The sequence below is a fragment of the Rhinatrema bivittatum genome, chromosome 6 (genome assembly GCF_901001135.1).
Source record: "Rhinatrema bivittatum chromosome 6, aRhiBiv1.1, whole genome shotgun sequence".
NCBI lineage: Eukaryota > Metazoa > Chordata > Amphibia > Gymnophiona > Rhinatrematidae > Rhinatrema > Rhinatrema bivittatum.
In genome coordinates, this window is record NC_042620.1 from 193,716,077 (window position 1) to 193,742,717 (window position 26,641).

The 26,641-nt window shown below is 45.4% G+C and overlaps 1 protein-coding gene across 3 annotated transcripts in view; it reads left to right on the top strand.

Annotated features, from left to right (window-relative positions):
• FASTKD2 (FAST kinase domains 2) overlaps window positions 1–26,641 on the top strand; it is a 120,003-nt gene that overhangs the window by 66,909 nt on the left and 26,453 nt on the right. For all 3 annotated transcript variants that reach the window (XM_029606345.1, XM_029606347.1, XM_029606346.1), the window contains 3 exons: window positions 1,969–2,141; window positions 8,959–9,122; window positions 12,126–12,347. In XM_029606345.1, the coding sequence (XP_029462205.1) occupies window positions 1,969–2,141; window positions 8,959–9,122; window positions 12,126–12,347 (559 nt within the window). The remainder of the gene's footprint in view (window positions 1–1,968; window positions 2,142–8,958; window positions 9,123–12,125; window positions 12,348–26,641) is intronic.

Genomic DNA, 26,641 nt, shown 5'->3' on the forward strand with positions numbered 1-26,641 from the left:
TAATAAATATTGGGTAAGATATATGCTTTGGGAAGTTTGCACCTCCTGCTGACCCTGAACCTGATTCTGTCTTGCTCATCCTTGGAAGACCGGGTCAGGTTTCTGCCAGCAGATTGATACTGTAATTCAATCATTCTCCTATTCTAATACAGCCAGCTTTCTCCTGGCCATATGTGTTCTCCTAAGTGCATCCTTTTTATGCATCTTGTATTGCGGGAGGGGTCTCTCTACAAGGTCTTAGTGATGAGGCTGTGGTTAATGTCCCTTCTGATCGTTCTTCTGAAGAAAAGGGTAGTAATTTTCCATCTGAAGACGCATCCTTCCAGTCTTTTATTTAGAAAATGACAAAATGTCATCCTTTTCGAGATGTAGAGCAGCAAGAACTCTAGGGTTGACATGACTGATTTCCTACACGTTAGTACCCTAAATCCTGTGCAGGTTCTTTATGTTCAAGGTGATACAGGGAAACAGATTTTAGAGCATCATCACTCTGTTGTCATCTGTTTCTAGAGAGTGCCTGCTCTCATGTGAAAGCCTGGTAGGCAAGTTTGCCCTTTAGAAGGTTTGCTCCATTGGATCACATACTTTGAAATGTCCTGCTCATGAGGCCAAGAGATGGGAATAAACTAGTAGATAGTTATATTGGTCTGCAGTGCCACATGAATCTGTTTAATCTGTGTACTGGTATGCAGGGATCCACTCTTTATTCTGCAGCATTAAGGCAACAAATGTGACTGGATTTAGGGTTCCAGTATCTGCATTAATACTTAAGACAACTGAATTATTTGCAGATTGTGATACTATTTAACAGCCCAACATAAGAATAATGTTGGTTGGCTCCAGGTGTATATAAAGTTTCAGTCCTTTTTCTGATGTACCTGGATTTATAATGGATATAATTCATAAAGAATCAGATACTGACACAGGTCTCTGAATTAACAGCTAAAGGTGAAATGGCTGGTATTGGTTCCCATAGGTACACATGGCTATGTATATCTGGTTGCCAGTCAAAGATGTAATACTGCTTCCATGACTTGCTCTGCAGTGCGGACAGTGTTTGATTTGATTGATATGGTTTATGGATTTATATGCTGCCTTTCCACTAAATAATTACTGCTCAAAGCAATAAACAACATTCAGTAAAAATACATTTCTGTAAAACATAATCAATTAAAAAAGCCCAGATAAAACCATTAATAAAATTACAAAATCAATACAGATCAACTAATTAAAATATGACATAGGGCAAAACAATATTGCATAGCCTGTTCACCCAGTAGTCTGCTCCACAGTAGGGTCTGAATTGCTTTTTCAGTAAGTGCTCTGCTGCAGCTTTCAGCTTGGGCCTCCCGAAGTGTCATGGCTAACTTGTCCTGCCTGTCAATGGAGAAAATAAGTTTGCTTACCGTAAACAATATTCTCTGTAAACAGGATGAATTAGCCATGCTAAATACCCAACTGCCTCCTTGGAGAGTCAATTACTGTCCTAGACTTAGCTCTAAACTTGTCATGAGAGGCTTATGTGGCGATGCTCTGCACATGTTCAATAGAGAAAAAGCTCCTTTTGGTACCTTCAGATATCATCCATGTGTCATAGCTAATTCATCCTGCTGTCTACCATTTACAGTTAGCAAATTTGCTTTCTCCCCCACCTGCCTCCTCCGAAGGATGCCTCTACCCAATGGTGGTAATGGGACCAAACTTAAAACTACTTATTGCATGTTTTACAATCATAGGGTGGGGCTTTTTTGTTTTTTTAAGAGAACAAGTGTTCATACAAATTGCTCTGTAATTCTTCTCTTGTTTTACTATATCTTTGGTCTGATAACACGTCAGTGGTTTTTACTATTTTAAATACTGTATCTGCAGTTTTGGTCACCTTCAGTTTTTAGGCAGTGCCTTTTTAATTAAGGTGATATGTGAAATGACAAAAGGATTACATTTTTCTTTTCCTTTTCCTTTTTGAAGGTTATCATGTTTCTGTCACTTTTTGAAAATCTTGGTTTTCGACCTGTTTTTCTGCTGGATGTATTTGCTGAGCAGGTGATGCAGAGCCCTGATTCGCTGACCCTGAAGGATATTCTTATTACATTTAGAGTGTATTCCCTTCTCAATCATCTCCCCGAAGGCCAGCACCAGCGGTAAGAACTTACCTTTAAAGTAGCTTGTGCTGGTTAGATGTGTATCTGGTGACACATACACACAGCCACTAGATGCATTTCATCTGCTATGTATAGCACATTTGTTCTTGTCTAATGCTTTTGCCAGCTTGAACTGGCATTTTTGAATACAGTTGCACTGTGAAAGGTGCATACTTTTTTTTTATTGCAGTACATACTCAGCTGTAATCACCGTATGACTATGCACTCTGACAGTGCGTGTGGGGTGTTGTCATGCAATGCCAACATAGTGATGTAGAGGACTATAGGTCTAATAAACTGTTCCGGATGATCACCCCTCACTCCACGCACCTTCCACCCCATATGCTAGCCATGGCTAGTCTTATCCTCAAGAGGTCAGGACTGTGTATTTGTTTGGGAGACATGTAAGCACACAGCAAAGACAGGCAAGTGTGCAACACGCTCTGACTCTGGGGCTAAAAATGTAGTTTTAGATATGAGAAAACTGCTTATACCAGTAGCCTTCCCAATAAGAAAATAATTTGGTAACTTTTATTTTGCCTCTGGGTAACTGCTTTATAATTACCATGCTGAATTTATTTGGTCCTGTGCAGAGTGATGATGAAATCTGAAGCTCAGGATAGTGTTCATTCCAGAGTTGTGTATGGGAGGTAGCTATTTTGTAACATCAAGTACGGCAGATATGTTCATAAGTTACACCAGTTCCCTGTACGTACCAGGATCAGTCCAGGACACCTGGGTTGTGACTCCGCACCAGTAGATGGAGACAGACTAAAACTTGTGGGCGGAGCATATATGCCCCTGTGCCAGTCACAGCCCCTCAGTCTTACTCTGTCTCCAGTAGGTGGTGCAGGTCAGGTCACAGCTCCTTCCTGCCCTGGTTCTGGTACTCCGTCAGGGTCGGTTCTTTCTTTTTCTTGGTTTTAGGCCAGTTTAGTGTTTTTAATTGGGATTTTGATTTTTGTTAAATTGTCCCTGAGGTCCCGTCCGCCCTGTCTCCCAGGGGGGTTGTGAGGTCCTGAGGGGACTACCCCCCCCTGGTTGAGGCCGCTGCTAGGGTCGAGGACCCGGCTTTCCCAGTAGCAGCGTCAGGGGTGACACCGGGGAGCCCGGTTCACTCACCCCTGCTGGACTAGGGCTCCAGGACCGTGGACAGCGACAAGCGTTGTTTGTAAAAAAAAAAAAAAAAAAATGTTTTACTTTTGTTTTCGGTTCTCTCTGGCTTCAGCTCTCTGCTGCTTTGCGTCGTCGCTCCGTGGGGTCTCCGGGGGGGGCGCCGCTGGCAGGGGGGAGGCCGGGGGGGGCCGGTTTCGCTAAATTTAATTTTTCTCCCGTTGTGCTCTTCGCCGCGGCTCGTCGGCATGCCTCGTGGCTCGGCCTGTAGGGCCTGCGGCTCGGCGCGCGCGCGGCTTTACCGCGGTGCTCTGTGTGCGGCCTGCTTCCCGGGCAGAGAGGGGTCATCCGGGGCACCTCGGGGGGCTCGATCCCGCAGTGCACGATCGCCGCCGCGCAGGGGGGGGGGCTCGGCAGAGCGGCCCCAAGACTTTTTCCCGCTGAGCGCGGGAGTGGCGGCCATTTTGGCCTCGGACCGTGAAATGGCGCGGGAAACGACAGGAGCCTCGGGCCTGCCTCCCGCGCTTTCTCCTCAGCGGATTGATACAGGGGGGGTCCCCTCGGGGGACCCTTGGTCCCCGGGGGTTTCAGAGAATGATTCTTCAGCCTCGGGGTCCTGTTCGGAGGATTTGGCGCTGTTGTTGCGCAAAGTCCTAAAGTGTAAGCGCAGTAAGCGCGGCCGGGGGGGACCCCGCAAGGCCCCCCCCAGGGAAGACGTCATGCAATCCTAAGGGCGCTGCGGAGGGGTCCCAGGGCCCTTCCCAAAGTACGCGGCTTCCTCGTGGCGTCCCACAGGAAGCAGATTCCCCCCCTGGGGTGGACTCTGATTCCCCTGAGAAGCCCCTGAAAGGGGCCGACGGAGATGGGACGGACGAATCCGCTCAGCCAGGCGCCGGAAAGGGATCCCAAGCAGTGGAAGGTGATGATCCCAAGGTGGTCCGGCTCTTCTGCAGGGAGGAACTGCCACCCTTAATTCCGGCCATTCTCCAGGAGCTGGGAATAGAAGCTCCTCCGGTGGTAGTCCGTCAGGAAGCAAACATGGATCCGGTCCTGTTAGGTCTCTCGGGTCCGGCAGTGGCTTTCCCGTTTCATTTCTCCTCGACGAATATTCTGTCCCGGGAATGGGACACCCCGGAGTTAGGTTTGAAGGTCAGTAAGGCCATGGACAAGCTGTACCCGCTTCCGGAGGATGCGCTGGACCTTCTCATATTCCCCAAGGTGGACTCAGCGGTCTCCGCGGTAACAAAGAGATCTACCATTCCGGTCACGGACGCGGCAGCTCTCAAGGACCTTCAGGACAGGAAGCTGGAAGTTCAGCTCAAGAAGATTTCGAGGTTTCCGCGCTGGGAGTGCAGGCCGCCATCTGCACGAATTTCGCTATGCGGGCCAGTCTGCGCTGGGCCCAGGTCCTTCAAGCCAATGCGGATTTATCCGCAGACGAGGCAGCGCAGGCAGATCGTTTGGAAGCTGCAATAGCATATGGCGCGGATGCGCTGCACGATTTGCTGCTCACGTCGGCTAGGTCCATGGTAGCGGCTGTCTCGGCACGCCGACTTTTGTGGTTGCGCAACTGGGCGGCGGATGGTTCTTCCAAGGCTCATTTCAGGGCACTACCATTCAAGGGAATTTGCTGTTTGGCAAGGAATTGGACGAGTTAATGATTTCCCGGGGGGAAAACAGGGCCTTCTAGCTTCCCGAGGATAGATCCTGGGCGAGGTCCTCGTTTTTTCGGCCAGATCTCGTTTTCGGGGTCCCAGGAGGTCGCGTCCTCAAAGGTCGTCCGGGCGCTCGTATAGGTCTTCCTCCTCCCGTACTCCGCAGTGGCAGCAACAGTCTCTTCGAGGTAGGCGCTTCGGTAGACAAGGAGGTGCTCTGGCAATCACGGCGCCCAAGTCTTCGCAATGAAAGGGGGTCGGCCCATCTCTCGCCGCAGCCTCGGCACGCCGTTCCCAACGGCGGGGCACGGTTGATGTCATTACGAGAGATGGGCCGGTGTAACGTCGGACCAGTGGGTCCTCACGGTCATAGGGCTCGGCTACGCGTTAGATTTTGCTCATACCCCAGCGGCCAAGTTCCTTGTCTCGCCTTGCAAAGCTCCCGAGAAGAAGGCGGCGGTGCTCGACACCATCCAACGCTTAGAAGGCTTGGAAGTTATTTCCCCAGTCCCGGTCAGCCAACACGGCAAGGGCCGTTGCTCCATCTACTGCATCGTCCCAAGGAAAGACGGCACGTCCAGACCCATTCTGGATCTTAAGGGGTGAACCGATGCCTTCGGGTTCCTCACTTCAAAATGGAGGCGATTCGTTCAGTCATCGCTGCGGTAAGGCCCGGCGAGTTCCTAGCCTCCCGGGATCTCACGGAGGCATATCTTCACATAGGCATTCTTCCATCGTTCCAACGCTTCCTCAGGTTCTGCGTTCTAGGGCGGCATTACCAGTTCCGAGCGCTCCCGTTCGGGCTCGCGACGGCCCCACGTACATTCTCGAAGGTGATGGTCGTGGTGGCGGCGCAGCTGCGCCGAGAAGGTCTCCTGGTCCATCCTTACCCGGACGATTGGTTGATTCGGGCAAAGTCCGAGGATCAGTGTCGGATGGCGGTAGCCAGGGTCCTCCACCTTCTGCAGTCCCTAGGATGGGTGGTCAACTACAGCAAGAGTCATCTGACACCCGCGCGGACCTTGGAATATCTGGGAGCTCTTTCGACACGAAGCAGGGCAAGGTGTTCCTGTCACACGAACGGAGGTGCAAACTGCAAGCTCAAGTACGTCGCTTATTGTCTCTCCGCCAACCGCGGGTCTGCGACTACCTTACGGTCCTAGGGTCTATGGCTTCAACGCTGGCACTGGTTCCCGGGGCATTCGCTCATCTGCGTCCATTACAGTCATCCTTACTATCCCGCTGGAAGCCGGTCTCGGAGGAATTCCATCTACCGCTTCAACTCAAGGGACACGCGAGGTCCATCTACCGCTTCCACTCAAGGGACACGCGAGGTCCAGCCTGCTGGTACATCCCAGGTGTCCTGGTGGCTGGATCCCAAGCATCTGTCATCCGGGGTCTCTCTTCAGGTGCCCAACTGGACAGTGGTGACCACAGATGCCAGCCTCTTCGGTTGGGGAGCGGTCTGCCTGGGGAGCTCGGTCCAAGGCCTATGGTCCGTGTCGCAAGCCCAGTGGTCTATCAATCGCCTAGAGACCAGAGCGGTCCGTCTGGCCCTGCAAGCCTTCCTGCCGTTGCGGCGGGGGAAGGCAGTTCGAGTGTTGCGACCACAGGGGCATACATCAACCGCCAGGGCGGGACAAGGAGCCCCCAGGTGGCGGAGGAGGCTCAGCGCTTGATGGCCTGGTCGGAGCTACATCTCAGCAACATAGCAGCGTCTCACATTGTGGGAGTCGACAACGTGCAGGCGGAGTTTCTCAGCCGTCATCGTCTGGATCCCGGAGAGTGGGAGTTGGGGGACGAAGCTTTCTGCTCATTTGCAAAACGTGGGGGGTTCCCCACATGGATCTGATGGCCACGTGGCACAACGCGAAGGCCCCGCGATTTTACAGTCAATGTCGAGAACGGGGGGCAGAAGGCGTCGATGCGTTGGTGCTTCCCTGGCCGACGGATGTGCTGCTCTACGTGTTTCCCCCGTGGCCGATGATCGGCATGATTCTACGGCGCATAGAATTGCACCCGGCCAAGGTAGTCTTGGTGGCACCGGAGTGGCCGCGCCGGCCGTGGTTCGCAGACCTCGCCCAGCTGGCGGTAACGGCGCCCCTTCGGTTTCACGGAATGGCGGGCCTGCTCCTTCAGGGCCCCGTCTGGCATATGTCCGTGTCTGGGTGGTCTTTGAGGACTGGTGCGTGCAGCGTGGGGTGGTCTCCACTTCGGCTTCCGTCTCCGACATTCTGGCGTTCCTCCAGGCTGGTCTGGCCATAGGCCTGGCGTGCAGTTCCCTTGGCGTGCAGTTCCCTTCGGGTTCAAGTGGCAGCGCTCGGTTGTTTGCGGGGTACGGTCCGTGGTACGTCCCTAGTGCTCCACCCGGACATTGCTCGCTTCCTCCGGGGTGCCAAACGCCTTCGTCCTCCCTTGCGTCTTGCTTGTCCGGCTTGGAACCTCAACTGGGTTCTCTCCTCCCTATGCACGGCGCCTATTGAGCTTTTGAAACGCGCGACTCTTAAGGATCTCACTCTTAAGACGGCGTTCTTGGTAGCGATCGCCTCAGCACGGCGTGTTTCCGAGTTGCAGGCCCGGTCCTGTAGTGAACCCCTTTTGCGTATTTCCGATTCCGGAGTTTCTTTGCGCACAGTTCCTTCCTTCCTACCGAAAGTGGTGTCGTCTTTTCATATGAATCAATCGGTGGAACTGCCCGCTTTGGCGGGCGGGGAGTTCTCTGTTCCGGAAGCGAGAGAATTGCGGAAGCTTGACGTGCGGAGGTCCCTCCTCGATATCTGGAGGTCAGTAATCCTTTTCGGGTCACAGATCATCTGTTTGTCCTGTTCTCTGGTCCTAAGAAAGGGGTGCGGGGAAAACCGCTTCCCGTGGGCCTGAGGGCTCGCTCGACTCGTGCGCAGGCGGCATCTTGAGCGGAGGCTTCTCTGGTATCGCCTCAAGAGATTTGCGGGGCGGCTACCTGGAAGTCGTTACATACCTTTATCAGGCATTACCGGTTGGATGTCCGGGCTACCGATCCCGGGGGATTTGGAGAGAGGGTACTCCGAGCGGGACTCTCTGCTCCCACCCTCGGTAATTTAGCTCTGGTACATCCCAGGTGTCCTGGACTGATCCTGGTACGTACAGGGAAAGGAAAATTAGTTTCTTACCTGATAATTTTCGTTCCTGTAGTACCAAGGATCAGTCCAGGATCCCGCCCGCAGTGCTACACTGAAGTAATGGAGAGTCCGCTCTTTGTTCTGAATTATTTTGTTCCGCTTGTTTAACTCTCTCGGTTGGAGAGTCTGTTTCCAGGAGGGGTGTTTCCCCGTTCTCTTAGCGGTTTCTAGCTAGTTTAGTTCTCTGGTTGTGTTCTACTTTGACATTACGTATGACTGAGGGGCTGTGACTGGCACAGGGGCATATATGCTCCGCCCACAAGTTTTAGTCTGTCTCCATCTACTGGTGCGGAGTCACAACCCAGGTGTCCTGGACTGATCCTTGGTACTACAGGAACGAAAATTATCAGGTAAGAAACTAATTTTCCTTTTTCAAAGTGAGCTTCAAAAATGATCTCTGCAAAGCTATGCATATACAATTACACCTGCTATTTGATGCGCATAGTTTTTCCAAAAGAATTTATGTGCATTACTTTTTAAATTCAAATTATGCACATGAGTCCCAGCTTTGCTCAGACACCACTCTGGGATGCCTCTTTCCTATGCAAATATAGTATGCATATACATAATTTTACATGTGCTATCATTTATGAAAATTTCTAACAGGTGATATCTATGCATAAAGTATTACTTTACCTGCAGTAGTCTCTTTAAAAATTACTCTCTTTATAATGTTAGGCCCGAAAAAGATATCCTGAACCTCATATTCAATTTTCATTCTGCAGTGAATATAGAACAATTTGCTTTTAAACTGATCAGATGTCTCTGAATTCCTAGCACAAGTACTCACTGTACAGGCAACCCAGGGGATTAATTTTATCAGAGATTAATCTTTAAATACTTTTCTAAGAAGCATCATGCTTATACATTTTTTTCTTTTGTTTGTTGAAGGTTCCTAGATTCCCTAAATAGAGTTTTAGAGACATATCTACCCAGAATTCCTTCTGTGGAGCTTTTGCGAGCTGTCTACTCCTGTTGTATATTAGGGTACTTTCCCCAGATTCTTCTCAATACGCTTCTGCAAGAGAGAATTCTTAATGAGCTGCGGACATCAGGTGAGGTGCCATTTGCTATCATGACAGCTGTTAAGATTTGCCTTTAACTTTTTTCCAGTTGTTCTAGAACTGTTTTCCAAGTGTTTGAGGTTGGAAATAAATAGTTACAAATCTACATACAACTTTTATGCAAGCTTCCTACAAAATGTATAATGAAAATTTTTGGATCAGCAGCATTCTATTATACAATGATTACAAACCTTAAAAATACTGCTCAGATTAAATCAAAGTAATGTATTATACAAATGTTCAGACGTTCTTACTTTATACCAAAGGATTGATAAATATAAAGCTGCAAAAATCCAAGGGAGCGAAATAGTATGCACGAAACAAGAGTGGGAACAGGAGATGATAGTTTCTGATGATCTTGAGATGACCAAACAGGTGAATAAGGTGATGGCAAAAGCCAGAAAGTTGCTTGCATTAATAGGGAGAGTCCCTGGTGAGATCATTTGGCATACTGAAATTCAGTGCTGGAGACCACATCTTCAAAAGGATGTAAAATGGATGGAGTTGGTTCAGAAAGTGGCTACTAAAATGGTCAGTGATCTTTGTTATAAAGCATATGGGACAGACTTAAAGGTCTAATCATATATACCATAGAGGAAAGGTGGGATAAGGGAGATAAGCTAGAGATATTTAAATCCTTCAAACGTATCAAGGCAAAGCAGACTATGGGATGCAGTAGAAAGGGGATAGACTCAGGAGATAAACTGTTTCATATGCTGCCCCTGAGGAAACTTAAAGATGTCCATTTCTGTCAAATCCCTCTGCAGTTCCTTGTGACTTTGGGCAAGTCACTTTACCATCTGTTGTCTCAGGTACAAACTAACAGGCCGATTCAGTAAAAGTCGCGGGAGAGCAGGCAAGCGCCCGCTCTCCCGGCGCGTGCACTGGCCATACTCTTGTGCGTGCGATTCAGTATTTAAATGAGGGCCCGCGGTAAAAAGAGGCTCTAGGGACACTAGCGCGTCCCTAGCGCCTCTTTTTTGACAGGAGCAGTGGCTGTCAGCAAGTTTGACAGCTGACGCTCAATTTTGCCGGCATCGGTTCTCAAACCCTCTGACAGCCACGGGTTCGGAAACCAGATGCCGGCAAAATTGAGCGTCCGGTTTTCAACCTGCGGGCCGATTAAAAAATTTTTTTTTTTTTAATTTTTAATTATTTTTTACTTTGGGACCTCCGACTTAATATCGCCATGATATTAAGTCGGAGGGTGTACAGAAAAGCAGTTTTTTCTGCTTTTCTGTACACTTTCTCAGTGCCGGCAGAAATTAACACCTACCTTTGGGTAGACGCTAATTTCTGAAAGTAAAATGTTCGGCTTGGCTGCACATTTTACTTAGTGAATCGCACGGGATTAACTAATAGGGTCATCAACATACATTTGCATGTTGCGGGCGCCGTTAGTTTCAGGGAGGTTGGACGCGCGTTTTTGACGCGCTATCACACCTTACTGAATAAGGGGTAAAGCTAATGCGTCCAAACGCGGGTTACTGTGTCAGCCTGTTAGATTGTAAACCCTCTGGGGATAGGGAATAGAAATAAATAAGAAATCTAAGGATATATTTATTGAAAGGATGGTGGATTCATGGAGCCATTTCCCTATGGGAGGTGGTAGAACAGATTTTTTACAAACATATGTACATCACTTTGAGTTTTTTTGAAAATACATTTTTGAGGGTATACTAGATAGAATTTTGCAGTCATGTAAGCTGATGTCTTCCATGTCTGACCACCATTAAAGTTATATGGTTTGATGGAGAGAAAAAATACTTCGACATGTTTTTAGAAAAGGAAATTTAATTCTGGTACTTGATATGTGAATTCTCTTCATGTCAAATATCACAAAATTTGGTAGTGGACAGTATCTTAGCTTGCTCCTTTGACAAGGTAGTTAACAAATGTTTTGGGCATAACTTGAAAACTAGTATGATATGATTTATGACAAGGTTTTGAGAATTATAATCCCTTAATTTTACATTGACCTGATGAGAAGGAAGTTCTAACTCTTAAAAGTTTGTTTCAGATTGTCAGTTTGCTGACCATTAGTTTTAAGTGAACTAGAATAATGACCTTGTTGATTTAAACCTGCACCAAAGATGGACTGATGGGATGGGTTGGAACTGATAAAGCTCTGGCCCAGAGCAGTAGCAGTGATCTTAAGACAGGTTTGCTTGAATTGGCACAAAATTCTGAAATATGTTTTGTGATATTTTGAGCAAGCTAACAGAGGTTGGAAATCTTGGGTATTGTTTTCTTCCTCTGTTTTTAAATTTAAAAAGATGGAAAAGCTGTTTTGACAGCATCATAAAGTTCTTTGGTACAATAAATGAATAAGCTTACTGAACAATGTTTGTTATTCAAGAGCCATAGATTACTTGGTTCATCTGTAGGTAAAGCTGGTTTTATTTTCCTATTGACTCCATACCTGGCTTATGTGAAACCATGCTGAGATGCATCTGTGAATTGTTTGAGCAAAGTGATGTAAAATGGAGCTTTTTATGGAAGCACAGAATATATTAGCATAACTACTGCACAAAACAGTGACTTTGTAGAAGCATTAAATGCTCTTTAAAAAGTCCCTTCAGTGGAACAACACTTTATGGAAGGTACACATACACAGTTCCTGGACAAAGGCAAATCAGAGTAGAAAGCTAAAGCTGTGTTCTTTCCTGAGTTGGTATCTGTAAGGAAAACTGTTCTGTGGTCTCATGCTGTCACCTTGAGAGAGCACATCCTGAGCTTTGTTCCATGTCCTTTGTGCAGCAGCTGATTGCTAAAGATCAATTTCATCCAGTTTCTAATGAGAAAGAAGCCACAAAGTCTGCTTTTTACACGCAAGCACAGTCTGCTTTCTGCACAGACGCAACTTGAATGCAATTATGCATAGACCTAAACTAAATAGCATTTCCCACTTCAGATATTTCAGTGCTCTACTATACAAGATATAAGGTTCTTTAGTGTATGTTAAACTACTATGTATTTTTTCTTTTTCTTCAGCCAATCAGAATGTTGAACTGAATGAGCGGATGTTGCACTATATATTTCTCTGCCTGGAACTTGATAACCCATCCTTCACTAAACCAATAGATATTACCCTAGGAAAGCTCTCTCCAGCCTCCATCTCATCTCACTTGGGAGTAGAGCGGGCGTTGCATGGTCTCCTGGGAGACTTGAACATGTTACAGCAGAATGTACAGCTGCCCAACAACTACTGCATCGGTAACTGCCACTTTACCACATGCCTTTGATGATATATTTGTTTTACAGTAGATATACCTGTTTAAGAAACAGTGAAAAAGTTAAGGTCTATGACTATATCAACTCAGTCATCAGGGGAACCAATTTGGGAGCTCACGTTGATGGGGACACAACAGTTAAATGCCTTCCAGGATCCTCAGTCAGCAGAAATACCAACCAGATAGTCAAAGCAATTATGGAAGAAAGTAGGGATTCTGATATCAGTGTTATCATCCATATGGGGACCAATGACCTTGCAAGAAATGGTATCCTTAAAGTACATAATGACTTCCAAAATCTAGGGAAGAAGATTAGGCACATGGCGTGGTTATGATGGTATTTGAATAGGTTTTTGCAACATCTGCATGTGATTGTTTACATTTTGAGTAGACTTTTCTGGTTTCTACAGTTGTCTGTGGAAGGAAAGAGGATGCTAAGTGAGAAATTCAGATCATTCATTATCAGGCTTTTAAACTAGAGGGCAGGGGTGGCAGGAGGTAGCCAGTCAAATTGACAAGTCACTCCCAAGAAATACAGGAAGTGGGAAGAGAGAGTAACAAAATCAATCATTTCAAAAAGCAGAAAAGGTGACTAGGAAGAGCAGCTAGAAAGTTATGACCACAAATACTCATAGTGTGGGCAATAAAATCCTAGACCTGCAGGCCGTAATGGTGGAGGCAGACTTGGACTTTGTTGCTGTTACGGAGACATGGTTCATGGATTCTCATGATTGGGATACAGCCATCCCAAGCTCTAACTTGTTTAGGAAGGAAAGAAAAGGGAGAGGAGTAGCTCTTTATATCAAACAATATCCAAGCAACTGAATTTCAAGGGACATGGGGTAGAGAAGAAGCATTATGGATCGTCCTAAAAAAAGATGGTATTTCCATTTTTACTGGTGTGATCTGCAGGTTATCTTCTCAAACAGAAGAACTGGACAGAGATTTGATCGAAGACATCCAAAAAGTGGTAAAGAATTGAGAAGTGTTGCTCATTGGCGATTTTAATCTGCCGAATGTGGATTCTAGTATCCCTTCTGCGGAATCTACAAGAAGTAGAGAGATAGTGGATGTCCTTCAAGGGAACCCATGAGAGTGGATGTGATACTTGACCTAATGCTCACTAATGGGGATAATGTCTCTAATGTCCTCCTGAGTACCAGCAATAAACAGAACGTTCAAGAAGTATAAAGGATCCCAAAAAGAGGAACACAGAGAAGAATATCTGATGAAGCTGAGGGAGATGAAAAAAGAAATCAGGAAAGCAAAAAATCAAGGGGAAGAAAGGATTGCCAAAGAGGTAAAGCAAGGTAACAAAACATTTTGTAAATATATCGGAGAAAGAAGAAAGGCCCAAAATAGTATAGTGAAATTGAAAGGTGACGAGGAGCAATGAGTGGAAAGAGACAAATGGCAGAAATATTAAATGAATTCTTCAGTTTGGTATTCACCAAAGAGTACATTGGAGAAGAACCATTACTGATGACAAGCCATAGATGAGGATGAGGTCTACTAAACTCCGGTTACAGAAGAGAATGTATGGAATGAGGTAAGTAAACTGAAAAATGGACACGGCCATGAGGCTGGATAAAGGTACATCCCAGGATTCTGAGGGAGCTCGGAGATGTGCTGGGCGGGTCTGCTAAAAGATCTGTTCAATAGATCCCTGGAAACGAGAGTGGTGCCATGAGATTGGAGAATGCAATTGTGGTCTCTTTTCACAGGGTAGTAGCAGAAAGGAGGCTGTAAACTGCAGGCATGTTAGGCTCACTTTGGTGGTGAGAAAATTAATGGAGACTCTACTTAAGGGTAGTGAACTATCTACAATCTGGTGACTTGCTGGACCTAAGACAGCATGGATTTTATTTATTTGACAGAATTTATTGCCCGCACACTCCTGTGTTCAGGGCGGGTTACAACAATACAGTCATAATGAATTTAAATGACAAACAATTAAAAATTAATTAACATAGATAAAATAAGAGATTAGGAATATTAAAATAACGAAGCATGTACCTAAAAAAAAATAGAAGCAATAAAAAAGACTATGACTTAAGACTCAGTAGGTCTGGGAAAGCCTGTCTAAAGAGATGGTATTTTAATGCTTTCTTGAATTCCTTTTTTTTGGTTCGTGATCTGAGAGTTTGAGGTATAGCAGTCCATAGAATAGGATCTGCAGTGGAAAACATGCGCTCACGAATCACAACGAGTCTTGTGGTTTTAGGTGAAGGAATTTATAGTAGGAATTGATTTTTGATCTAAGATTTCATAGTGGATATATGGTGTGGCAGAAAGCCATAGGCTTTTAATATGATGGATGAGATTGTGTAGAGTCGACAAAATTTTATATTGGATACGCCATTTGATAGGTAGCTGATGTAGGCGAAAGATAATTGGGGAAATATGATCATACAGATTTTTATTGGAGAAAAGCTGAGCCACTGCATTCTGCACCAATTGAAGAGGTCATAAAGCAATTTGCAATAGCCTTCATAAAGCAAATTGCAATAGTCAATTCCTGTGAGAATCAAGGATTGAAGAACAGTTCGGTCTAGTAATGGCTTAATATGCCTTAGAAGACGGAGTTTATAAAATGGGGATTTAACTACAGATTTGATGTGAGTCTGCATGTCTAACTTGGAGTCAAGAATCATGCCAAGGAAGGTCCTGTCAAATCAATCTTATTGATTTTTTTTTATTGGGTTCCTAGAGAATTGGATCAAGGAAGAGTGCTCAATATGATTTACTTGGATATCAGCAAAGCTTATAATATGGTCCTGCATTGGAGGCTTGTGAATAAAATGAGAAACTTGGGAGGGAGCTCCAGATGATGGCATGGATTACAAACTGTTTGACTGATAGGCAGCATGTAATGCTAAATGAATCCTACTCTGAAGAGAGAACAGTGCTAAGTGGAATGCCACAGGGATCGGTTTTAAAACTGGTTCTGTTCAGTATCTTTGTGAATGACAGTATCATCTGCGAATAGACAAACATTACCTTCTAACCCTTCTGCAATAACATCTGCAATAGAGTGGATATGCTTGCAGGAGTAGAGAGAATGAAAAGTGATTTAAGAAAGCTTGAAGATTTGGTAGCAGCTGGGATTCAATGCCAAAAAGTGCAGTCATGCATCTGGGGTGTGGTAAACCAAAAGAGGATGTATATGATGGAAAGTGAAACACTGATCTGCACAGACTGAGAGAGAGACCAATGGGTAATAGTATATGGTGATTTGAAGATGGCAAAGCAATGTGACAAGGTGATAGCTAAAGCTAGAAAAATGCTGGGCTGCATAGAGAGGGGAATAACCAGCAGGAAAAAGGAGGTGATAATGCACTTGTACAAGTCCTTGTTGAGGCCTCATCGCTTCAATTTTGGAAACTGTATCTCAAAAAGGATAGAGACATGATGGAGGTAGTCCAGAAAAGGGTGACCAAAATAGTGTGGGGTCTGTATTAAGACTTATTTATTTAGTTATTTAAAGCTTTTATAGACTGGTATTCGTGGGAACATCATATTGGTTTACAAGGAACTTGAAAAGTAGTACATTGAAACAGGGAGCATTAAACTTGGAGGGTGGATCAACAGAACTTGAAAGGAACAGAGAATATCTAAAACTTGCTAATAACAGTGGAAGTAGTTAAAAATAAAATAGCGGGTATGCATATAAAAATTACACTGGGTGGGAGTAGAGGGTATACATACAGTGCATTATTAGAGTCTATAATAGACTAAGGGGCGGATTTTCAAAGGGTTACATGCTGAGCCTATTTTATCAGGAGAGGCTGAATGATCTAAATTTGTATACGGTACTTTGGAAGAGAGGAGGTGCAGGGGAGATATGATACAGACCTTCAGATACTTGAAAGGTTTTAATGATGCACACATTTCAATCCTTTTCTGTAGAATTAAGGGTCACAAACTGAAACTCCAGAGGGGGAACGACTCAGAACAGTCAGGGACTATTTCTTCACATGCCCCTCTGGAGGAATTGGTGAAGAAGAAAAGAGTCAGTGAATTCAAGAGAGCAGTGAGTCACTCTGGCTGACTAACTGAAGCTAGACTGTTTGTATTTCCCAACCCTCCCAGCCCTCGCAGGTGCCACTTTCACAAAAAAAAAAAAAAAAGCAACAACCTAAAACTTATCTAGGAACTGATCAAAATTGAGATGAAGGCAGCAGTCCTGCAGCAAGAGGGGGGCTTCCCAGTCTTTTGCATCGAGTGTCACATGTATGATTTTTTACCCACCGGTGAGAAAGTTGTGCATGCGATGCAAAGAGCTCCTGGCTCTCAGAGAACGAGTCCGTTCTCTGGAGGCTAGAGTGGCAGACCTGGAGGAGCTGAGGCAGACAGAGAGGTATATAGATGAGACCTTCAGGGACATAGTAGCCAAGTCCCAACTTCAGACTGGCAGCCCTCGTGCTGCCTTGGAGGAAGAAGGTCTCATGATTGGAGAGCATCAACCTGGTGTAGCAGGAAATGATCCTGTAGCAAGGACCTGCTCTCCAGGTGATGCACTGTCCTTTCGTACCAAGGATATCTCCCCAAGGCCTACTGCCCAGGAGGGAAGGGTTAGGTTGGCCGTCATAGTTGGTGATTCGATTATTAGGAATGTCAACAGTTGGGTGGCTGGTGGGCGTGAGGATTGCCTGGTAACATGCCTACCTGGTGCGAAGGTGGGTGGACCTCACACGTCACCTAGATAGGATTTTAGATAGTGCTGGGGAGGAGCCGGCTTTCGTGGTACATGTGGGCACCAACGACATAGGAAAATGTGGGAGGGGGGGTTCTGGAAGCCAAATTTAGGCTCTTAGGTAGAAAACTTAAATCCAGAACCTCCAGGGTAGCATTCTCTGAAATGCTCCCTGTTCCACGTGCAGTCACCTGAGGCAGGCAGAGCTCTGGAGTCTCAATGCGTGGATGAGACAATGGTGCAAGGAAGAGGGATTCAGTTTTGTTAGCAACTGGGGAACCTTTTGGGGAAGGGGGAGTCTCTTCCAAAGGGATGGGCTCCACCTTAACCAGGGTGGAACCAGCCTGCTGGCGCTAACCATTAAAAAGGAGATAGAGCAGCTTTTAAATTAGAGCAAAGGGGAAAGTCGACAATCACTCAGCAGTGCATGGTTTGGAGAGAGGTATCTTCAAAGGATACTAATGATGCATTAGAATTAGGGCATCCCAACAGTGAGGTTCCAATAATAAGAAAAGTAGTCCAAGTGCCAGTAACTAAAAACTCACCTGAGCTAAAAAATTCTAACTTATCCCTATCAATTAAAAAGCAGAATGAAAATACAAACAAAAAACAAACTTTGAAATGTTTGTATGCTAATGCCAGAAGTCTAAGAATTAAGATGGGAGAATTAGAATGATAGCAGTGAATGATGACATAGACTTAATTGGCATCTCAGAGACATGGTGGAAGGAGGACAACCAATGGGACAGTGCTATACCGGGGTACAAATTATATTGCAATGACATAGAGGAGCACCCGGGAGGCGGTGTGGTGCTTTATGTCTGGGATGGCATAGAGTCCAACAGGATAAACATCCTGCATGAGACTAAATGCACAATTGAATCTTTGTGGGTAGAAATCCCTTGTGTGTCAGGGAAGACTATAGTGATATGAGTATACTACCGTCCACCTGGTCAAGATGGTGAGACTGACGGTGAAATGCTAAGAGAAATTAGGGAAGCTAACCAAATTGGTAGCACGGTAATAATGGGAGACTTAAATTATCCCAATATTGACTGGGTAAATGTGTCATCGGGACACGCTATAGAGATAAAGTTCTTGGATGGAATAAATGATAGCTTTATGGAGCAGTTGGTTCAGGAACGGACGAGAGAGGGAGCAATTTTAGATCTAATTCTCAGTGGAGAACAGGATTTGGTGAGAGAGGTAATGGTGGTGGGGCCGCTTGGCAATAGTGATCATAATATGATCAAATTTGATTTAATGACTGGAAGGGGGACAGTAAGCAAATCCACGGCTCTCGTGCTAAACTTTCAAAAGGGAAACTTTGATAAAATGAGAAAAATTGTTAGAAAAAAAATGAAAGGAGCAGCTACAAAAATAAAAAATGTCCAAGAGGCGTGGTCATTGTTAAAAAAAAAAATACCATCCTAGAAGCACAATCCAGATGTATTCCACACATTAAGAAAGGTGGAAAGAAGGCAAAACGATTACCGGCATGGTTAAAAGGGGAGGTGAAAGAAGCTATTTTAGCCAAAAGATCTTCATTCAAAAATTGGAAGAAGGATCCAACAGAAGAAAATAGGATAATGCATAAATATTGGCAAGTTAAATGTAAGACATTGATAAGACAGGCTAAGAGAGAATTTGAAAAGAAGTTGGTCATAGAGGCAAAAACTCACAGTAAAAAACTTTTAAAAATATATCTGAAGCAGAAAGCCTGTGAGGGAGTCAGTTGGACCGTTAGATGATCGAGGGGTTAAAGGGGCACTTAGAGAAGATAAGGCCATGGCGGAAAGATTAAATGATTTCTTTTCTTCGGTGTTTACTGAAGAGGATGTTGGGGAGGTAACCGTACTGGAGAAGGTTTTCATGGGTAATGATTCAGATGGATTGAACCAAATCACGGTGAACCTAGAAGATGTGGCAGACATGATTGACTAACATAAGAGTAGTAAATAACCCGGACCGGATGGTATACACCCCAGAGTAACCTGTCATTAAAATCATCTATTGTACCTGAAGACTGGAGGATAGCTAAAGTAACCCCCATATTTAAAAAGGGCTCCAGGGGCGATCCGGGAAACTACAGACCGGTTAAATAGTGGAAAGTGTTCTAAACATCAAAATCACAGAACATATAGAAAGACATGGTTTAATGGAACAAAGTCAGCATGGCTTTACCCAAGGCAAGTCTTGCCTCACAAATCTGCTTCACTTTTTTGAAGGAGTTAATAAACATGTGGATAAAGGTGAAACTGTAGATGTAGTGTACTTGGATTTTCAGAAGGCATTTGACAAAGTTCCTCATGAGAGGCTTCTAGGAAAAATAAAAAGTCATGGGATAGGTGGCGATGTCCTTTCGTGGATTGCAAACTGGCTAAAAGACAGGAAACAGAGAGTAGGATTAAATGGATAATTTTCTCAGTGAAAGGGTGTGGGCAATAGAGTGCCTCAGGGATCTGTATTGGGACCCTTACTTTTCAATATATTTATAAATGATCTGGAAAGAAAACGACAAGTGAGATAATCAAATTTGCAGATGATACAAAATTGTTCGGAGTAGTTAAATCACAAGCAGATTGTGATAAATTGCAGGAAGACCTTCTGGGCTGGAAAATTGGGCATCAAAATAGCAGATGAAATTTAATGTGGACAAGTGCAAGGTGATGCATGTAGGGAAAAATAACCCATGCTATAGTTACACAATGTTAGGTTCCATATTAGGTTCCATATTAGGTTCCATATTAGTGCAAGAAAGAGATCTAGGCGTCATAGTGGATAACACATTGAAATCGTCAGTTCAGTGTGCTGCGGCAGTCAAAAAAGCAAACAATGTTGGGAATTATTAGAAAGGGAATGGTGAATAAAACGGAAAATGTCATAATGCCTCTGTATCGCTCCATGGTGAGACCACACCTTGAATTCTGTGTACAATTCTGGTCGCCGCATCTCAAAAAAGATATAATTGCGATGGAGAAGGTACAGAGACGGGTGACCAAAATGATAAAGGGAATGGAACAGCTCCCCTATGAGGAAAGACTAAAGAGGTCAGGACTTTTCAGCTTGGAGAAGAGACAGCTGAGGGGGGGATATGATAGAGGTGTTTAAAATCATGAGAGGTCTAGAAAGGGTAGATGTGAATCGGTTTTTTACTCTTTCGGATAATAAGACTAGGGGGCGCTCCATGAAGTTAGCGTGTGGCACATTTAAAACTAATCGGAGAAAGTTCTTTTTCACTCAGCGCACAATTAAACTCTGGAATTTGTTGCCAGAGGATGTGGTAGTGCAGTTAGTAATAGCTGGGTTTAAAAAAGGATTGGATAAGTTCTTGGAGGAGAGGTCCATTATCTGCTATTAATTAAGTTGACTTAGATAATAACCACTGCTATTACTAGCAACGGTAACATGGAATAGACTTAGGGCCGCATTTTAAAAGGGTTACACGCATAAGGTACGCGTGTAACCCTTTTAAAACCCCCCTGCGCGCGCAGAGCCTATTTTGCATAGGCTCGGCGGTGCGCACAAGCCCCGGGACGCGTGTAAGTCCCGCGGCTTCACTAGGGGGGCGTGTCGGGGGTGTGTCGGGTGGGCGGCGCGACGATCGGCGTGTTCCTGGGGCGTGTCGGGGGGTGGTACCGGCCCGGGGTCCTTCCAAGGGCGCGGCTGAGGCCTCCGGAACAGCCCCCGGGTCGGGAGATGGCGCGCACGAGATACGCTTGCCGGAGGCAGGCGTAACTTTTAGAATAAAGGTAGGGGGGGGTGTTTAGTTAGGGCCGGGGGGGTGGATTAGGGAGGGGAAGGTGCCGGGAGGGTGGAGGGAACGGGCAGCGTGCGCAGGGCTCGGCACGCACAAGGTGCACAAATGTGCACCCCCTTGTGCGCGCCAACCCCGGATTTTATAAGATACGCACGGCTACGCGTGTATCTTATAAAATCCAGCGTACTTTGGTTCGCGCCTGGTGCGCTGTTTCTTAAAATGTACCCCTTAGTTTTTGGGTACTTGCCAGGTTCTTATGTCCTGGATTGGCTACTGTTGGAAACAAGATGCTGGGCTTGATGGACCTTTGGTCTGACCCAGTATGGCATGTTCTTATGGGATAAACACTGGACAGAAAGGAAGAAAATGGTGCATGGGGGTAACCTGCATGGAGTAGCAGTTACTACTCTTAACAGAAGGCATGGGGATTATTACCCTCAAGCATTAGCCTTGATGTTTTTTGACACAACTGTAAAATTGCTCTCCACTTTGGCAGAGGGAAAAAAAGGGGAATTGGATGCAGATGATAACCAACATGGGCCCTGATTTTTATGGTCTGTGGTACTGACACTCAGATATGAGAGAAAAAGCACGGGATGACTTCTACAGCCCTGTCCCCAAGCAAAGAATGTCAAGCAGCATTATCTGAATTATCAAGAAGTCTTCTCACCTAGTGAAAATGTTACTAGCAGTAATTTATGGGTTTGACAGTTGCTTGGTTTTGATTGTAAATATTACTACCCTTATCATAAGGCTTGCAAGTAATGGCATGAAATGACAGTTACTACCCTTAAGAAAAACATGGGGGAATCCTACACAGAGTGGCAGGTACTACCATAAGAAGCTTGCTGGGCAGACTGGATGGACCATCTGGTCTTTTTCTGCCATTATTTCTATGTTACTATGTTATGTTTCTCTGAATGCCTTTGATTTGATTTGTGTGAGCAGAGAGTACTTGCAGTTGGGGCAGTAAGTTGGTCTCTGACTAAGATTGGTGTTTGGGAGGCTAAGGTCAGAGTTTACAGAATTAGTTGGGAGTAAGCTTGGGGGAAGTTTGACGTAAGAATTTAGGATTCTTCTTTATCCAGTTATACTAGACCAGACCAATGGGTTATGCACACCAACCAGAATATGGAGATACAGATCAACAGGCTTGCTGAAATCACCCCTTATATACTTTTGTGTTGACGCCATCCTGCCAGTGTCTCCAGCAGATGGTAGGCAAGCATACTGTACTATGGACTTGGACCTGATAGGCTGAACAGAGAAATTGCTTGGAGATCTTGAGGTAAAAGATGAACTTCTCCCACCCTCAGTTGAGTGAGAGTCCCTAGCTCCTTGTAAAAAGCAGAGGTCAAAGTAAGGTTCTGAATGCTACTGGGAGGATGGAACAATGCAAGTAAACTTTCCCAGCCTTTCAGCAGGTGTCCACTATCAAAGGCACTGTTTTTTTTTTTCCCAGGCTACAGGTAACTTTGGGGGGGGGGTCCTGGCGGCCATTTTAAAATTGTGCAAAAATAGGCCTTGGTCAGTGGCTTGGTGCTGACTGAGGTATCCCTTTATTAATTTGTTGGGTTCCGTGTATTATTCAGCAGCTAGCTTAGAAACGTTGAAAAGCAATACATAAATTTATTTTAAAAAATGATGCCATAGGCAAAACATGGAACCAAACCTCGTTCTACTCTGCATCTAGTCTGAGGTCAGGATTTCTGCGACGCTCAGAACTGCCATTGTAGAATGTGTCTGCAGGGTGATCACCAGCTGGAGCTTAGATTTCAGATGGGCTCCAGCATCCATTTATTGTAACTAAGCACCGATAGAAAGACCAGCCCTCCTGACCTGAGCCCAAAGAGGCTGCAGTGGTTGCTAAATCCGCTGCGGTTGCCTGAGCCCAGATTTCATGGTGGCTTCTACATCCACAAGAGCTGTTACAGTAGGCCAGCCTCATTCCATACTGCATGCTTCTTCCTGACCCTAGGCAACAATTTTACAGGAAATTGCCAAAGTCTATGAGACTTTATAGAGGCAGGGTGCAGCTGCAGGACTTGCTTCTGATCCTTAATACCCCTGGATTCATGTGGAGCCCAGGGTAAGATATGGGCCAGCATAGAGAAGGAAATGAGTTTTCAACTTCAGAGACTTCTCTTCAGTGGGCCCTCTATCCCTTACCCTGAAAAGCACGTTGTGGATTCTGCAGTCTCTTTGCAGCCACCATGTCTGCTGCAATGCTTGGGTGGGGGGGGGGGGGAGTTGGTCCTCCTCCCACAGCCCTGAGGAGCTGGGGTTGTTTTGTTTCCATGGTCACCTTTTGGCCTTTTGGGTGTTCGTTCCTCCAGTTGTTGAACCTGAGGGGCAAGTTTTGGATTGCACAGTTGCTCTTAGGGCCGCCACTATGGCAACAACAGTAGTGTGGGATTTCTCTGCAAAGGATAATTCCTTCTGGCTCTACACTGTATTTCAAAGGTTTCTATTTGCCAAAGGTCTACAAGTATTTTATAAGGGACAGGGTACAGTTCTAGGAACTCTGCAATTTCCCAGCATCATTGCCCTCAGTTGGAGCCCAGGATGACAAAGGCCAAGCACAGCAGCACAGGTATTTTCAGGGAATTCCCTTGAGGGCCTTAACAGACTGACACAAGGGATCATGAAGAGGGAAAGTGCCTTGAGGACGAGTGTGATGTCTCTTAGGTAGAGGAGAGCTTGGCCGTCTGCTCTCCCAGTCCCTGTGTTATTTCATGGTTACGGAGGAATGCAAGGAAGAATCTCCAGCACCACAGATGTCTTTGTCACAACTGTTCCAATTGCTGAAAGGGTCAATAATAGCAGTCCTTGATATACCTGTCTGCACAGAATACCACCCATAACATGCAGTCCCTTGTTCTGGGTCAGCTGCATCCCTGGCAAATTTTCTCAGGCTTCTCTGGCTGGTTTCAACAGATTCACAGAAGTAAGAAAGGATGTTCCCAGAAAGAGAACTATCCTGATCTCATCTGTGGGAAAAGCTTAGCATCTTTAAATTTTCAGCCCATTTCTGCCCAAGGAAAGATGTCATCCACCTCTAATGACACTTGAGGATTTCTAGTTCCACTTTAATGATATATGCTACCACAATGGCACTGTCACACATCACTGATTGCCTGACCCAATAGCCGAGGTGTGAATTTGAAGTGGACCAGCCGAATAGCCCTTGTTTCCAGGTGATTGATGGACCAGTTCTCTTCCTCTGGATTCCACAGACTATGAGCAAACAGTTCAGCCGTTGCGTACTTGTTTAGGTCTGCTAGCAGTTGGTAGAACCTCCCTTGTTCCTAGTAGTCTCCATTAAGTTTGTGATGGGCCTGCTTAGATCCACAGAAGAATGAGGAATTTCATTTTCCTAGGGTGGATATCTTTGTGGCAACTAATGTTAAAAAAAAAAAAAAAAAAAAAAAAGAGCCTTAAGGCTATGTGCATGGGTTTCCAATCATGTATGGCTCTGTTGTGGCAAATCTGAAATACGTCTGATGCAGAATGCCCAGGAAGAATAGGGGCAATATTTCCCACCATTAGAGCCAGGGACTGTGTGTCTAGCTGGGTTCGTATACTCTCTAGTGTACTTCTTGGCCAGAGAGGTAGATCCGGGTAATAGTTCAGCATTTTCTCTGGAAGTAACTCTGATCAGCAGTCTCTATCTCTGGCTGATTTGGCTAGGCAGGCCTTTAGGGTCAGCTCTTATTGGGTGAAGAACTGGAGAGATTAGCAAAGCATGGGGGAACTCCTGGAGGATTGAATTAAGTTTCTGGCATGGAATCATTTTCCTTTCAATCTATTAAAGGAGGTGGTAAGGCAGACTTCAGCTCCTCTGCAACAATACAATGAGTGCTTGGGGGTTCTACTAGATTACCTGGGAGCTCTGTTCAGTACAAAGATTGGTGGTGTATGTTTGTCGGATCAAAGAGTTCAGAAGTTGTGTGGCCAGGTGTGGGTATTAAGAACGGCCAGAAATACAATGGTGTGGTCCTACCTTCAGACTCTTGGTTCCAAGGCGGGGACCTTGGATCTTGTCCCATGGGAAAGGGCACACATGCATTCTCTTCAGAGGGCCTTGCTTTCCAGGTGGAATTCTCAAATCTCAGGACTATTTTGCAAGATTGCCAACCGCTGGAGTTAACAAAACAGAGCTTGCAGTGGTGGCTGGACAACAAGCAATTGGAACAAGGATTGCACTTGGTAACCCCAACCTGAATCACAGGTATGACAGATGCCAGTCGTTGGACTGGGGGGGGGAGGGTGCACAATCAAGAACTGTTTGCTCATAGTCTGTGGAATCCAGAGGAAGAGAACTGGTCCATCAATCACCTGGAAACAAGGGCTATTCGGCTGGTCCACTTCAAATTCACACCTCGGCTATTGGGTCAGGCAATCAGTGATGTGTGACAGTGCCATTGTGGTAGCATATATCATTAAAGTGGAACTAGAAATCCTCAAGTGTCATTAGAGGTGGATGACATCTTTCCTTGGGCAGAAATGAATTTGCAGGCCTTATTGGCTTTGCACATTAACAAGCGTGGACAATGTCCAAGTGGACTATCTCAATCGCAGTGTTGTAGATCCAGAAGAATGGTCCCGTTTTCAAAGGGCCTTTGATCAGATTGTTGAGAGGTGGGGCCTTCCAGACTAGGATCAAATATCGACCAGTCAGAATTCGAAAGCAAGCAGATTTTTCATTTGGAAGAGAGAGATGCTCGGTCATCCAGGACATTTTTCTTCCTTGGTCCATGATAGGTAAACTCCTTCAAAAGATCACTGAGCATCCAAGGTTGATACTACTGGTTGCTCCAGACTGGCCCTGCAGGTCATGGTATGCAGATCTCCGGTGCCTGTTTTGTGACTGTGCTCTAAAACTTCTGCCTCACAGGAAATTACTTTGCCCAGGGCCTGATGATTCTCAAGGAATCAGATCGAGTTTGTCTTTTGGTTTGGCCCCTGAGAGCATGCATTTAGTGAAGAAGGATTACTCACAGGTTGTGGAGGCTAAGCTACTGAAGCCTATGAAATTCACCACTACCTTGGCATATGTGTGGGTTTGGAGAGTTTTCGAAGATTGGTGCTCTGGGCATCAGTGTTCCCCTGGAGCTGCACCTGTTCCACTGATTTTTTTAGTTTTTGCAGGAGAACCTTTCCTAGGGATTGGTTCTTAATGCCTTGTAGGGGCAGGTAGTGGATTTTTCATGCCATATGGGCAACCATTGTCTCATCCAGATGTCTCAGCTCTTGAGGAGCATTAAGCACATTAGGCTTCTATTTGGGATTCCGGTTCCACCATGGGATCTCAATTTGGTTTTATCATTCTTAGCAGGACCACAGTTTGCTCATCTTAAGGCTATTTCTTTAAGGCTGATTATGTTGAACCCTGTCATCCTAGTCAATATTCAGCTCGGAGAGTATCTGTGTTGCAAGTCCTTTCTTGTAGGGAACCTATCTTATTGATTACAGAGGAGTACGTTAAGGTTTGTAATCCTTTTTTTCTGAAGTTTGTTGGATTTTCATTTGAATCAGTCAATCTTCTTACTTTCTTTTAGCAGGCTGGTGGATTTTGCAGATTACACTATCCTTCACTCCCTAGACAAGAGGAGACAACTTTAAAGTTATCTCAAGGTCACTGGTGCCTTCAGGCATTCTGATTATTGCTTTCTTCTGTGTGGTGAAACATGAAGAGGTGATGTGGCCTCTCAGGCTACAATGTCGCATTGGATTAAGGAGGTAATTACAGCAGCTTATGTGGCTTACAACTTTCCTTTGCCAAAACAGGTATGGCTCATTCCATAAGGGTGCAGGCTTT